The sequence below is a fragment of the Paralichthys olivaceus genome, chromosome 16, assembly GCF_024713975.1.
Source record: "Paralichthys olivaceus isolate ysfri-2021 chromosome 16, ASM2471397v2, whole genome shotgun sequence".
Taxonomy (NCBI): Eukaryota; Metazoa; Chordata; class Actinopteri; order Pleuronectiformes; family Paralichthyidae; genus Paralichthys; species Paralichthys olivaceus.
In genome coordinates this window covers 11,725,006-11,741,813 of record NC_091108.1, presented here as the reverse complement: position 1 = coordinate 11,741,813, position 16,808 = coordinate 11,725,006, and the positions used below count along the sequence as shown (strand labels likewise).

General features: G+C 42.9%; 1 protein-coding gene across 4 annotated transcripts in view; it reads right to left on the bottom strand.

Annotated features, from left to right (window-relative positions):
- Positions 1-16,808, bottom strand: part of LOC109646353 (ephrin type-B receptor 1-B) — a 149,698-nt gene that overhangs the window by 62,518 nt on the left and 70,372 nt on the right. For all 4 annotated transcript variants that reach the window (XM_069511283.1, XM_069511285.1, XM_069511284.1 and 1 more), the window contains exon 4: positions 1,227-1,382. In XM_069511283.1, the coding sequence (XP_069367384.1) occupies positions 1,227-1,382 (156 nt within the window). The remainder of the gene's footprint in view (positions 1-1,226; positions 1,383-16,808) is intronic.

Here is a 16,808-nt window from a genome sequence, read left to right as displayed (position 1 = left end):
AAAAACCTAAAGAAATAAACAGTTTAGCCTAAATGTTAAGATATACAGATGAGTGGAGGGATACATAAGATGAGAGAAGAAACTGGGTGTGATGCACATTGGGAACAAGAACAGAGCAGAGAAGATGAGACTAGAGAAGAAGAGGCATACATTGATTGAAGACAGAAGAAAAGTAACATGGGCTACATTTGGAAACTGAACAAAGACCAGAGGGATCTGTTAAAAAAGCTCCACTAGGGAGGTGTTGTGGGGATTGCTTGGGGAAATTTTGAGGCCTCAAGGTACAGGCAGATGATAAACTTGATTGAGTGTGGAGAAAACCCAAGGTGAGAGTGGGGTGTCATCCACTGAGGATGTCCACAGCCTGAAGGTGCGGATGGCTGCACTTGGAAAGCGTTCAAACGGTCAGACGTTTAGCCACGCTGCATTCAGGTTCCTCTGCAGCTTTGAGGCACTCATTCGCAGCTAAGATCCGATTCGCAAAGGCGCAAGGTTTTAAGCTTATTCCTGAGGCCAATTAGTCTAGTAAATGGAGGCTGAATGCAGACATAACCATGGCAATAATGCTTCGGGGTCTGGGGTTGTGAGGGGAACAAACCATTAAGACACTCCCCTGTGACGGTGAAGGAAGATAGATAAACAAACGTTCTGATGGCGCTCTCCTTCTGTGGAACTGGGTGTCAGCGGGGATGACAGGAAGGCTTAGCTTATTGCTTTTACATCATATTAAGAAAACTATGACGCTGCAAGAGGCCTTATTGGATCTCCAGTGGATAACGGCAGGGCAGTGTGGAAGCCTTGCAGCATCTGCCTTAAGTAATTAGGACTTCAGGGGATGATAGCTGACATAAAGAAAAACGGTGTAGAAAGAGGGAGAGGGTGATGACTTGGTGGGGCAGAAAGTAAGCTCATTGGCTCAGGAATGGAGATGTCATTATTGGGAACACTGCGATGTAATAATCATGACCAGGCCAAGGAGACGACAAGATGCTACTGCATTTAAATGACCCTATGAAAGAGCCACAGTAGATCTATACTAGACTTAGTCATGGACATATAGTGGATTATATGCATGAGCATTACATATTAATATTGATTTCAAATATACATTTCAACTAAAACGGATAATGAACACATGGATATGACTGTTGCGTGTGCTTGTACTTCAGAAATGTAAGCATGTGACTGTTAATGTCTGTGTGGGATGTCATATGCAATATACTCACTTGTGCAGGGTTCATTCGGCTGGTCGGCGTCCCCGCGGTAGTAGCCGTTGCGGCACACACAGATGGTGGCAGCCTCAGCTGATGAGCGGCTGTTAGAGGGACACTGTAGACACAGACCAGGACCCTGGGCTGACTTGAAGGTACCCGGCGGGCAGGCTGTGAGAACAGGAAATCAATGTCAGGAAAAGAGTAAAAAAAAAAAGAAAAGAAGATCTTGAGCTAAGGACCTAGATTAATGTCTGCTAGAATTCTGAGAGGCGACTGGAAGACGGACAATAGTTTGACAAAAAAGAAAGAAAATGATGAAAAAAATGAGAACAATAGAATGCAAGTTCTAGTCAAAGGCTGAAGCAAAGAGAAATGTTTCAAGTTTCTTTTAAAGACATTCACTGAACTAGCAGCAAAAAATAAGTGCTTTACACTTAGAAGATCCCAAGAAAGACATCAGCTTGGAAAGACAATGAGATCTGAGAGCCTTTGTGATAAGGGTCAATTGTGGTGTCAATGTGGCGTAAACAAAAACTTCTGATTTCCGCAGCAGATTTAGATGTTATATCCTGTCTCCTGCACATTCTAACCATATGCCACCTCTCACCAAGTCCAGAAAATGTCCAGACCCAATTGTTTGCACATTCTCAGGAGTTTGTGTCTAAAACAGCTTTTATTGCTTTCCCAGGATGCACAGAACATATACGCCTGAGTAGCGGTAGTTCCCACTGTGTTCAGGTTAGTCTATGGTTCAGGTTAGTCTATGGTTCAGGTACATATTTTAACAGAAGACTTGAAGCAGCATGAAGCAACACATCATTCTGTCATTGCCAGCACTTTGTGGAGATTTGTGTAATGTGTCTAACTTTTAAAGGCTGTGGTGGAGGACAAATATCATTGTGGCTGATATCACTGCATCTACATCCAGACAACCAAATCCATTTACCCTCATATCCACAAAGTATACAAAGCTGAGAGATTTTTTTGCACTTGTGTGGAAGGATTTACCGACTATAATAACAGTGATAAATGCTTGCTAAAATATTTCAACAGCCTCACTGATGGGGGAAGAAACTGTGGTGTTGCTGCATGAGACAGAGGAAGAGGGGTCATAAATTTAATGGGACATCATACAGTTGCTCCAGCTGTGCCTGTTTGCCTGAGTAAAGGATTGTAAAGGTTTGACTGTGGCTGAAAAATGGGGATGTGGGGTATATACACCTCCCTCACAGACTTAACTGTGACAGTATTATTTCAATCAAAGGTTTTAGAGACGGTCCGTAGACAGACTCAATCAGCAGAAAACAATGATGATTCACTGGAAGTGTTTGAAATGCAAGAAGCAAAACTGATTCAATCAGTATTAAATTTGCCTACTGCAAAATGGTTGTGTTGTATCTGACTAAGAGCCCTGATCTCCAATATTTATGGAGAGCTCCGTAAATGGAGGACTATTTAAAACAATAATGACCAAAGAGTCCCATTGCTCTAGCTGCGAGGTCAAACAGCTCAGAATGTAGCACACTGACTATTTGTGAAAAACCTATAGACCTCTGTAGCAATTAAAAAAATGATGCTTCATTAAAAAAAATACACAGAGATGCTGAGTTTGGAAGCCAGAGTCTCTTTTACTGAGCTGTAAAAAAAACAAAGGCAGGTTCATGTTTTTATGACCATACCTATACCGTTCAGGCAGCCTCTCAGGATGGCAGTTTGTGAGGGAGAGATAGATCAAGAAAAAGCAAAGGAAGACATCAGGTGAAGGAGAAAGAGGAGGCATCACACACACACACACACACACACACACACACACACACACACACACACACAACCAACCCGCTGCTCCCAACAGAGTCTGCTCTCCCATCTCCATCCACGTGGCCAACAGACACACCAGAGGCTAACTGACTGACCTCACGTCTAGTCACACTGCACTGTTCACACATGGCAAGACATACAACCAAAAACACAGCCGCACCATAACAGCTATAAAACAGCTTATAAGACGACTGCATGATCTGTGAGGCGGGATCGCAGCCGTAGTGCACTGGGATATACCTGTGAGCCAAACACATTGCTATGCTGCAGATGCTCCAGAGCTGTGCTGAAACTACAGATGCCTGTATGGAAGAACATAAAAGAGTTCTAGAGATTTTGTAGGAGGGGACGATGAAGGTAATAATGTTGCTATAGGGCAGAGTGTGTGTGAGGGAGCAGAATTCTGCCACCTCTCCTGACTTGTAATACGCAGGTTTCATGTGTGAAAAGATCAAACTCCTTTTAATACAAGAACATTGAGACTCTTAAAACTTCTCCCCGGCCATATGGGGGAGCACGAACCAGCTGCAGAGCCATTTTATAAAGCAATAACTTCCGAAGATATCAGAGATTACAAGACAATAAAACGCAGATCTGAAATTCATTTTCCGCTGGAGAGGGGAAGAGAACTTATGTGTCATCATCTCTTCTGCGTAAAACTCTTAACATCAGCGTGCGCACGTGGCCATCTCACTCAATCACTCATAGCCCTTCCTCTTAAGGTAAGGGATCCCAATAAGTTGTTCAGTGTGTGTTTAATGGGGTGTGAGCTGAATGTGTGCAGTGGGTTCTGCCCTCAGGTTGTGTGTTTACAGACGGTAACAGGCCTGGACACTCATATGCGAATTGAGGAGGAGAGACACGGAGGCTGTGCTGACTCAGCTCGGCTGACGTACTGCTGCAGACGGGCCTCGAGGCAAACTTATGAACAGAACAATGCATATCACACACTCGCTCACACAAATATACCCAGTCTGCAATGCTGAGGAATGCTCTTGTGTTGGCATGAGCGCTATCCCCACCTCTGGAATACATTTACTGAACTGATTTACACAGAGACACATGTAACCACTGCTGACCCCATTAAAGGAGATGGGGCTCCCATATTTTCTGCCACTTGACTAGCGTATGTTCTGAAGGCGAGATAATTTACGGCCTCTCCTTGGACAACTGAAGATGCTGCGATCAGCATTATGGGAGGGGGAGATAAGTGACAGTCAGGCAAAAACAAACAGGCGGCAACTCACACGCACATAAACCCTTCACACATGGCACAGGATGAATCTCTGTCTAGATTGCACTGCCTACCTTGGTGTTGTTTTTCTAATGGACACATTATGTGTGGATGAATCCTAGCATTAAACTCATTAATTAGCTGCTCACTGTTTTGCCTCACAGAGCAAATGCTAGGCAGGAGGACACAGATCTAGTGAAGTGAGGGCAAGCGAATTAGAAAGCAATGCGAACAATGTTTGCAAACCCTCAGAGGTCTCGTTCTAAGAGCCGGCAGAAGTGGGCCGAGCAGCGTTATGCCTCATTGAATTTGGAACCGAGCCCAAAGTCTTTCCTCCTGATTTGTGAATATTTAGATTGGAGGAGGCCAAGAGTTCCTGTCCCACAGAGAGGGGGGGGGCACGTACACCCATCACTCATCAAATGTGTTGGTTTTCAGGGGCGGGAGGGGAGAGAAAATTAGATCAACAAGCAATTAGTCTCCCCCCAGTGGGAGAATAACCCACAACTGAACAGGCTGCATGCAGAAACAAAACATTCCAGCCTCTCAAGTGGTCTCCGCTGGTTTCTCTCTGTGCATTGTTCTCCCTTTTCCTCACCCCTTCTCAGCCCTCATATCTTTTTTTGGTTTGTCCCACTGGCAGTAAATTCCTCACCCTTCCTCTCCCACCTTTCCTCCCCCCCTTGTTGCGTTCCTGCCTTGACTGATGTGTTTGAATCCTTGTTAAGGTTGCCTGTCCGTCTCTCTCCTTCCCTCTGTATCTCACTCTGCGGTGAGATGACAGAGGTAAGGCAGCTGTGGATCATTGCGCCGCCACTCATCAGTCTATCAGTGATGACCTCATGTCACAGCACGTCGAACCGCGAGAGATGAGACGATGATCTCTTCGCGGTCAGTCATTCTCCTAGCAGAGGTTCTTCCTCTTTAATTACTGATAAGACAACAATGTCAATCTGATTGTAGCTCATCAACAAGCATCATGATCAACTTTGTATAAAACATGTTTACAAATTCTCAAGTCTCAATTGGCCAGGATGATGATGAAGATTAGCGATTAGCTTATAAAAAAGGATCATGTGCAGAGCTGGGTGTTTGTGCTCAGGGGTTAGACTGAGCTATGTGCTTGCTGAGCGTATGATATAGTCCACACTGCAGGCAATGCATCATACATGGAAGCACACTGGGACTGTGCTTAGAATGTGCAGTTGTAAAATATATAAAGTCCATAAAAAATCTGCGGAAACAGGATATGTTGGATTTATGGACATATAGTGAAACAAGAATTATATTAACTTGTCTTGCACGCATCGACAGGTGTTTGCAAGAAAAAAAAAAAGAAAAGGAAATGTACATTTAGGAATTGCAGGAAGCCAAAGCAAAGGATAATGACCAAGATAGGTTTGGAAATGGTTTTCCTACTCAACCGCAATCAAAGTCACAGTACACTAAGCCCTCCCCTGGCTTTCCCTTTGGCATCACTCCGAAGTATGCATGAGGTTTTAAACCAGCAGAAATGGCTTGGCAGCAAATTGTGAGAAATGCAATCAAACATACGCAGCAGTTCATGTGGAAAGGTACTCAAGCTTATGTGATAAATCTGAGATTTAAAGGAAAGGGTTCCGTTCTGTAATATGAGATATTTCTCTCCTAAAAATCAAACTCCAATATTGAGTGTTAGCACTAAAGTTGAGCACACCAAAGCTATTAATTGAGTTAAGATGTTTTCTTTGTTAAAAAGAGATATTTTCATGATGAAATCCAGACAGGCAAATATCTTTGCCTGTCTGAGCTGTGCAGAAAAGGGTGCGTGACTCACAGAAGGGCACAAGTTGTAAGTAAGTGCCAGTGACCCATAAGTACAACTCGCGGCCCCCCAATACACCCTTAACCCCGTCCCTCATCCATCACATGGGATGGATCACAGTCTTTAAAGGCTTTAGAGTCATGCATACACCCACTCACTCACACACACTCATACAGATAGGCTTAAGAGTGGGTCAAGACCCCAGTTGACCCTTATTTCTCTAAGTTGTTGCTCAGTCACTCAGAAAGACAGCTCTCTCGCCCTCAGACCGCAGGAGGCAGCACACACACGCTGACTGTTTGCCTGTATAGATTTGTTTAAGTGATAAATCTAACAATATCAATCAGGTGGTAAAATGAATATGTTTGTTTGACAGAGGGGACACAGAACGTGGCCGGACAGCCAACATTAAAACAAAAAGGCAATCAGTGCTGCGTGCCTATTGGTATTCACCATTGCTCTTCTGTCATTGTTCATTTTCCAGCCACAATCCGCGTAATGAGCTGCTTTTCCAGCCCAGGTGTTCCATTTCTCCACAAGGTCATGGCGAAACACAATACAATTATTTGAGACAGAGGCACGAGTCGAAACAAAGGCTTGTCAGAAATATCAGAAAATGCCCCCAGGATATTAAAAGTCAGGGTAAACTGCCTTTTAGGGTTCTGATTTATTCATTCAGAGAAATAGACTCAAGAACAATTTAGCATATTTCTCATAAAGTGCCAACATACATGGGCGAAGAGCAACGGCATATTTCAGTCCAAGATCTTGGACTCCAGCTTGAAGGTACCCAAGGTTCACGCTTGTGACATCTCTCAGCAAGTGCGGTCAGTGCACGTCCACTACCGCCTGTCGTCACCTTCTAATCGCAGAGAGAAAGAATGTAAGGATGAATAAAAGAAGGCCACAGGGGGTTTCTCAGGAATAAAGAGAAAGTAGACAGTGTGCAGAGCTTTAAGCATATACCTAGTCTGCTTTTGTTAAGACCTGCAGCTCTAAAGAGTTCCTCCCACAGAACACTCCCCCCGATCATTAATCATCTGTCCATTCAGACCCTGTCAGAACCTCTATGCCACACTGAAAAAATCCACTGCCACCCACAAATTCATATATACTACTGCTCTAAACTTTCTGCAAAACCACTCTGACCTCTCAGCTAACTAATACATCAATATCCAAATCTGCCGAAACCTCAGTGAACAATAATTAAACCCCCACAAAGAAAGCTCACACATCCTCCACCAGTTAGGCTCTGTAGCTCCACATACTGCCATGTTGTGGTGTAGGCTGCACACAGCAAGTTAAAGCAGAAAAAATGAGAAGAAATAGACAGATGTGCGTGAGAGAAAACAAAAAACCTCTGCGGAATAATTTCACACCCTGTCATGTTATCTGTGATGACAGAATTTAACAGCTACATGCATGAGGACATGTTAAACCATGTCTAACTGGATTCAGCAGAGGGCAGAGCAGCAGCAAATACCTACATGAGACAGTGTCCAGTGTGTGTGTGTGTGTGTGTGATTTCTGTAACAAAGTCTGATTCACATATGGATGTGAAATCCACCAGTCTGACTGCTAAAGCTAATGAACAGGGCAGGTACGTTTGACGATGAATAAAGGAGGACACATTATATTGAAATTAAGGTGTGTGTGTGAGCCTTAACAAACCGGCGAACAATTTAGCAGACAGCCCACGCCCCTGGGCAGGCTGTTACCATGGTAACCTCACAGCCAGTATTTTTTTTGGCCCACACTTTCCCTTTGAACAGCCGGCCAATGACAGACCAGCCGACTGGGAAATCTGGCTCACTGGAAGCGCATGCACGAATCGTGCGCGTCCGTGTAAGTGCATGTGCATGCATTTTCTCTGTGCCTGCTTAATACGAACATGATACAAATCAAAAGAGCTATATAATCTTTTAGCTCCACACAGACTTATTATAACTGAATATTGGGTTGGCAGTCGGCCACTCTGTATCGCGCCTGGCACATTGTTTCAGGTCAATTTTATTTCCAGTGAGGCGCAGCTTTGTGCCAAGGCACTGGGCACATCTTTCACATGTAGGAGTGGTCAGAGAGGAGTGGGGGAAAAGATAGAGAAGACGAGGAGGTATTGGTATTCCAGGAAAACTCCACTGTGCCAATCTATCCCTGGCTGGCAAGTTAGTAGAGAAAACTGCCCTCTGAAACATATCGGCGCTCAGCAGGTAGTAACATGTGCTTGCACCACAATCTACACTGTAATCAGAAGCTAACTGGGGACGACAAGGCTCATTGCCCACTGCCAGCTAACACAGAAGAAAAAACAAGGAGTGGCACGAAAGACAGAGATGCCTGATGAAGGGGATAAATCTGTCAGGGAAGTTATGTGTCAGTGTTTGATTGGATAATGATTAATGCAGCATTGATGTGGTCTGACTCAAATAGCAAACTGAAATCTCAAAAGCCATTTACAAGTCCAATTTAAACACATTAAAATGATGGTGTAAGGGTATCAACAAACTTTATTGTCAAATTAAATCCCATTTGTCTCATTTGCTCTCAGAGAAAACGCCTATTAAGATGTCCATGTTTTATTACCAGAAATCAGTCGTCTTGTGTTGAATTGACTTTGGATCGTGACGTGCAAAGACGGTTGATCACAATGAGGCAGTAAAATCAGCAGTTTCAGGCCCTGTCAATTACCTTGCAGTTCTGTCATATGGTGAATAAAGTATATGTCCCAAGATAAATAGCTTTCTCTTTTTACCACTCCAACTCGTGAGAGACCATTAGCTTCCTCTGTCTCAGCACTTGTCTCTTTTAAAAAGGATCTAGCTCATTAACTTCATGGCTGGATCAATTAATCTATAGCAGTTAGCTGAAGATGCCCGCACTTGCTGTTTTTTTTTCCTCTTTTGCTGTTTCCCTGTCCAACTACAGTATGTCTATAATATTTACAACCTTCAAAAACACGGTTGGGAGATGTCTACTAAACTGGCATATGGCAATGTAAGGCGCAAGAGTGTGTGTACGGGGGGGTCTCAATCACAAAAAGCTTTGCATACGCAGAAATATACCTTTGCCTAATGTAAAGAAATACACTGAACTGCTCTTCCTGAATTCAATTCCACTTGAACTTTTTTCGGCTGGTCTTGTCAGTTGGTAACATGTGGACCCTTTGTCTATCGCAGTGTTGTCCAATAAATTCAAATAGGCTCAGGTGTCATATTAGGTTCTTTGTTTTGGATAATTTTTCACAAAGTGCATAATAGAAAATGAAATTGGCTGTGAACAAAGACCCGTGCGGTGGCTCCAAGCTAAGAGGTTGCAGCCATAGTTACAGCTTAGTTATACAGTAAGTACAGAAATACAGCACAGACTGTGTCATTACAGACAGCAACAAGAATAAATGCATACATTATATATCACAGGTATATGGCTTTATTGTCAATTTAACAGAGAGCCTGACAGCAGATATACCTGTAATACTGACTGAATGAATGAGAGTCACTTTCAGGTGTTATATTGGAGCAACGATGACTTTGACAGATTTGGTTTCTTAACCAGCCAAGATCTGCCCCATTCACAGATTCTTTACACTGGCTGCTTCATTTATTCTTAAGAGAGGAGGAAAAAAATGACACACTTTGTTCATTCATTAATCTTACAGGTATATATATAACTAACATACCCTCAGGAATCCTATTTGTCCTATTTTACAACTCAGAAGCAGTGAACTCTAAAGTCTAGTGGTTGCTGCACAGAAGTTGTATTCAAGGAAACAGTCTGCTTGTAGCCAAAATATCACCTGAAGAGACAGTGAGTCAACCGGGTCGGTCTGAATCACATTTGTTTATGTTGCACAGAAAATGTTTCTTTGATGGAAGATAAGACACCTGCATCACTTGGAATATATTTCCTACAACAAATTCCATAAATATCTGTATGTCTGTATTTGGCATGCATATCTCGCAAAACATTGAATTTATGTGTATTGATAAAGGCCCAAGTAAGTGCACTGTTGGTGTGATTTGGACGAGTGATATGTTCAATATTAATAAACTTATAAGAGGCGGCTGGGACTCATCGGCTTAAGGTGACGTTGCTGATCATGCGCGTTCATGGCAATGACAACTGATTCTTCAGTCTGTGTACGGAGTCTTCACACAACATTGATTGAACAGTTGAACAGCTCTTTGTGCTGCAGCTTCAGGGTTCTGTGGAATGAGTCCTGCAGCTGGTCTTTACTTGCTGCAGCTCAATTACTGCATCACCACACCAAGCAAACATCCCATTCCAAACAGGCAGGTTCAGAACGGACAATACACTAGTGTATGAAAATATGAGCATCGGTCTGCTAGGGTGGAGGACTTGTCACCACACCTTTATGTGGTTATGGTGTTGAGGGGAGGATGGGCCTTTACACTCACATTTTTTGAGATGATTGGTGAGAAGAGGCCGCATTCGGCTGTGTGATGTTTGCCAGAACATTTTGGTGTAAACATTGTGTTATGTGCACTCAATTAGGAATCAAATTAGGGCATGGTAAACAGTGAAGGGACCTTTGTTTTGCGGATGTTTTATCAGTCTGCTGCGCTGCCACGCTCAGATGTGCATAATAACTCATCCCCCCCCTTTCAAAGGCCTCTACACTTATTAGCCGAGCCTCACCTCGGAGCCATAGGATGAGGAATTTTTGGAAAGCATGGGCATTTGAAGCTATTCTTTAGCCGAGCTAGAGTAATTCTCAAAGTTCAGTGTTAAATGGACTTGTGAGGAAATGTGCTGTGCCTTTGAGATCAGGGCTTTTCAGTTAGATTAGCTGAGGTACTTACCACTGCATATGCAGCAGATTTCCAGTTTTCCTTTATAAAAATGTATATCTGCATGTAGAAATTCAAAATGTAATGTTTTAAATCCCTACATTAATTTACTAGTAGTGTTAAACAATTTGCCAAGTGCTTATTGTTTAGTCTTTTATTTGCTAATGCTGAGATAAATGAATAGATCATTGTGCTTGTATAACTCAGCATATTCGATAACCATTAATTGTAAACAATTTGTCATACAGTCACAGGTGTTATCTTATTTTAAAAAGTCAACAACCATGTGTCAATGCCGAAAATTATATTCCAAGTGATGTCAGGTGTCTTATCTTCCATCACAGAAACAGTTTCTCGGCAACATAAACACAGGTGATTCAGACCAACCCGGTAGACTCACTGTCTCTTCAGGTGATATTTTGGTGACAGATTTGTGGCTACCAGCAGATTCCTTTGGATACAACTTCTGTGCAGCAACAACTAGACTTTAGAGTTCACTGCTTCTGAGTTGTAAAATAGGACAAATAAGATTCCTGAGGGTATGTTAGTTATATATACCTGTAAGATAAATGAAGGACCAAAGTGTGTCATTCAGTGTGAATGAATGAAGTAGCCGGTGTAAAGAATCTGTGAATGGGGCAGATCTTGGCTGGTTCAGGGACCAAATCTGTCAAAGTCCTCGTTGCTCCAATATAACACCTGAAAGTGACTCTTGTGACATTGTTGCATAAAACTGTAAGTTTATATTCAGTCAGTATTACAGGTTTATTGCTTTAGTGAAAACTTTTGAGATATTTACTCAACTGGGGTCATTTTATTCATAAGTTGCATGTTGCTGTTTCAAAGGTTTGTTAAGACATCAACATGATGTTTAGACCTGGGTTAAAAAATTTTCAAAATAAAGCTATAAAAAAAAAAAAATGAGATTAGCACCCGCGACACATTTGAATTAGCAGGTAGATGGCAAAGAGGTAGGATAACAGAAGGAGGCCCGAAGTTAGCAGTGGAGAGGGCCTGGAGGGGGATGTTGATAAAGGAAAGGAGAGGAGGAAAAACATGTCTGGTTTTTTCGATATTCAACAGCGAGCTTCGAGGTTACCCGTGAGCTGTGGAATGCATCACTGCTGACAGGACAAGAGGTGGATAGGTGAGGTTGGAGAGCAGAGGAGTGGAGGGGGGTCATCAGGAGCAGCACTGCACCCTGGGATGGCAGTGGCATCAAGTATCTCGAAAAACCGCCATCTATATACCAATACAATTATGCATTCACCAGCAGAGATGCTCCTCCAGCTGTACAAGCATATCCGCTGTTCATTGCCCCTGCTGCAATTATGCCTAATGGGAAGTAATGATAAAACACTCGGCATCAAAAGAGAAAGCAGAAATTACAGTATGTGTGCAGCGTGGGAGAGGAAAAGTGACCCAGATCAGGGAGGTAGAATGTGAGAAAGACAGATACAGAAAAGTGGGTGCAAACAAAGTGAGAAAGCACTCAAGGGTGCATCTTGTCACTCAAATTGTTGGTGGCAGAGTCAGAGAATATGTGTCGCTGTGCAAAGCAGCCATTTCTCATTGCATACAATGACGACCAGGCTATTATTTCTAAGGTTGACAATAGACAACAGGATGCTGTTTAGACACAATATGCATCCGTGTTTCCCCACAGAGACAGCTCCATTCATGGTTGTGGATGGTTGCGCTTTTATATGAACAAAAACAACTATTCTGTTGACATCAGGCCAGAAAAACACAACAGATGAATAACGAGCATGGGAATATATTTTTGCTTGCACAGATACAAACAGATGTGTTCATCAAGTGCCGTGTTGCATTGTGTGAAGAAACACAAGTGGACTTCATTTGATGGCACACAATGTACCTGCAGCCCTGATACTCTCTGAAGGTATATACCGGCCTGACTGCACATCTATATTCATGCCGTATTCACATCTGCATGAACTCTACTCAGCCTTATCAGGAAACTGTATCCTGTTCCAGACAAAGAGACATCTCACCGGGATGATGTGCGGGATGGTGAACTGTAGCCCCCACCCCACCTGTCTAAATATGGACAGCACTGACCTTTATCGGCCAACCTTAGTCAATATGCCCTGAGCTATGAAACTGGAAAACATATGTGTTTAGTTTCATGTGATCGTGTGTATTTGTGCCTGAAGGGGAAGCATGTGGGACCTGCTGCATGCACTTCCCCACACGTTGCCAAATGGATAGAGACCAGTAGTCCTTCGTTCACATGATGGACAGTGATGGACAAGTGTTGATGGATGACCAAGATATTGCTCTTCATTGGAAAAAAACCCCACCATAGTTGACAGTTGAAGGTGTAGATCTATTTACAGTGAGAATTTTAACATCGCATTATACTGACAGTCTGTGGTTTTCAAAATCCTGTTAATTAAACTTATATCAATAAATGAGGCCTAGGTGAGAATACAGCATCAAATAAATTCTGCATACATGAATATAATATTTGAAAATAGCCCCTGATCACCACCACCAAAAGTATCAAGGAACAAATATAAATGAATATATGTGATATTTAATATATATAATCAAAAACATATATAGAAATATATATAAATTGATTTGTTCATACATTTATTTAAAATGTATTTAACTAATAATATTCATAATAATAATTTACAGATGAAGTCCAATTTAGAGAAACCTATCAACATAAGCAGTGAAGGAGCTTCTTGCTGCCCTGGGTCCTTAGTAAAGTAAGAACAAAGAACGTGCTCATGGTCCCGAATTTTGTGAAAGATGTGAAGTGAGAAAGAAACACTATGCAACCACCCAGGAAACAGGATCAACCGTATAAATGGCAGAAAGCCATTAATAAGAGGGTATAAATAAACAAGGCACAGTGGCAGTGTTTGTATGTGGATGAGAGTTTGAACATGTTCTGTATGTACGAAGAGGGAGACAAGTTTCATTTCATCATCGAACTGTAAAAAAATCACTTTGAGGAACAAAGTGTACAACTATGACAACATGATTTTTCTCATTTAGGTTTCATTGGGTTGTAAACTATCCAAGCAGAACAGCACATCATATTCACACTGTGGGACAGCTGCTGTAAAGACATCCGCTTTTATAAATGTTGAATACTACATCTACTGATACACTGCAGTCAGTGATGAATGTGGTCACATTTATGGTTGTGCGTGTTTCCATTCCGCACAACAGGAAATTACATCAAGCGATATACATACCACCTAACCTGTAATTGCATAGTAACATGTTGCACCGATGAATACACTCACTGATGTATACACAAGGCAGCACATAAATGGAAAAACAGGGTCAAATAAGCTCTGATGTCACATATGCATGAATTCACATATACAAATGCAAAACAGCGAAAAGTCGTCGTGTGTTCTCACATGTCAGTGTTCACGCACACAGTCTTGTAGTCACTGCTGTGTGCATATACTTTGCATGGGAATGATCATCAAGGGCCCTTTTAAACTCTGCACGCTTATACATATGTATATGAAAATACTCCCATTTCGCATAAGGTTCTCGTAAACACCTCCTGTGACACATGGCGATGAAAAGTGTAGGAACCCTTTGGTGCACTCAAATGCACTGGTCAACACACACACACACACACACACACACACACACACACACACACACACACACACACACACACACACACACACTTTTAAAAACACACCTTCCCTGAGGAGGACATATTGGATTAGGAGTGATTTTTTTTTCTTGGCACTGTCTCAAAGGTGCTAGATTAAATGTCATACCCACTTTACTACAGAGGGCTCAAAAATAAATCATACTATCCATATACACACACATGAAGAAATTTACACCACAAGCTCACACACCCACCTGCGTACAGTACACACACACACACACACACATACAATACAGAGAAATGCTCACTCTGGGAGATATATAACATGCTGGCACACCCAAACACTAAAGCACCTGTACGGTCCGGCGAGTCTGCTCTTTGTATTTCAATCACTGAATCAATGGTTCTAAATTGATTGTAGCTGAGCAGGGGCCAGAGATGTTCCCCGTGGCTCGCTGCCCTGGCCTTCTATTGATTAGATCTGAGAGAGCCAATTGCTTTCACACTGGATTAAGGTGTTCCGGGGCAGTGAGCAGGGAGAGAGAGGGAGAGAGAAACAGAAAGAGAGATAGAGAAAAAAACAAAAAAGAGAGAGAGATTAAAAGGAATGGGTTTTTGCAAGCCAGACAAACACACCAACAAATCACCACGATCAGGGCGACAACGTAGCTAATTAGATAACAACCAATTTCTGGGAGAGGGCGATGTGAGCACAACAACATATTTGTGTGTCATTTATAAGGGCACACACACACACACACACGAAACACACACACACACACATATACACACGACACACACCTCTACATTACAATGCTTCACATCAGAAAGCACGAATACAGATCAAGGGTGTAATCTCATTTGACCCTGGAGCTAAGTAGCCCATGGCAACACCATTGCACTTCAAAGCTTCACTCTCAGTTTGTTAGACATTCTTGCTCCAAAGTATTAATCACTGTAACCCAGAGGAATCAAACCAAACTTCACAAACAGCTGGCTCCATACAATCTGTTCTGACCCGGATCAAATGATGAATAAACTGTAAGAGGGGGATAAATCATCTTTTTACAAAGCAGCTCTTCTCCTCTCCCAGCTGTCCATTCATCTTCCTTTTTGTCACGTTCATATTCCACTGGGGGCAGTGTTAAGCAGGATGTCCACTCAACACCCCATTATACTCTTCCTCTCCATACAACAATTAGCTGCTCCTGCAAGGGGTCCTGTACGGACGAATGGGCAGGGAGGAGTGGTGGCGATGGAGGCCGCCATCCTCAGCCAAAGTTGAGTCCTTTTGTCTGGCCAAGGTTCCATTTCAAATAATATCCACAAAGGAGACGCTTCCAATCCAGATTAAGCGCTTATGAAAATGAAGAACTGCGAGCACTGAGATGAGGCCGAGCATAGGAAACGTGGACCCAGGTCACGAGAGCCAATAAAAGGGCCCCTCCCTCTGAGCCCTCACGGAGGCATTTCTCGGGGGGCAGCGGCCCTATTCACATGGCATTAGGGAGGTAAAAGCACCACATTGACTGCGCGAGTCAGGAAACCTCAATATACATTTGGTTAATACCTCTATTGTTGCGCTCTCTCTGTGACTGCTCTTCTAGCAGAACATGAGAAAAGGAGGACAGAGGTAGAGAGGTAATTAAAGAGGCAGAAAAGATGAGATTGAGAGGAAAAACAAGAGAGGGAGGGAAGAGGATTTGCTGGCCTATTCATGCCAGGGTGGGTGTGAAGCACACAGAGACATACACACATACGTGCACGCACACATGCACGCACACATGCACGCACACATGCACGCACACATGCACGCACACATGCACACACAATGAGATCCTTATAAAAAGGCTGTGCACTCTGTTTGTGGGAGCCTGAGCTGACACTTGGCTGACACAATAAACCTGAGTCAAGAAACCTGCAAAAGCCAAAACTCATAATGACAGGACGACCACTGCAGCCAGTGATATAAAGGTCAGTTTATGGGGATGTAGGAGAGGAAGATAGGTGAAAAAGAAAGATGGATAGAGAGGCAGAGAGATAGTGAAATTGACTGAGTGTATGAGCATGTGTGCCTTTGTGTCACTATCACTCCGCGTTTGGTTCTTTCCCCAAAGGGTCTTATTATGCTTCACGCTGGCTCCGACACAAAGGCAGCGTGTCTGTATCTCGGCCCATCCAGCTCCCCCAGAGAACATTCTCTGCACAGCAAATCCATTTGTTTGTCAGCTTCTGCCTCTATTCGGACTCAGACTAATCAGATATCATTCTTTTTGAGAAGCATACCACTGTGCAGTCTGGTCTGGCTACA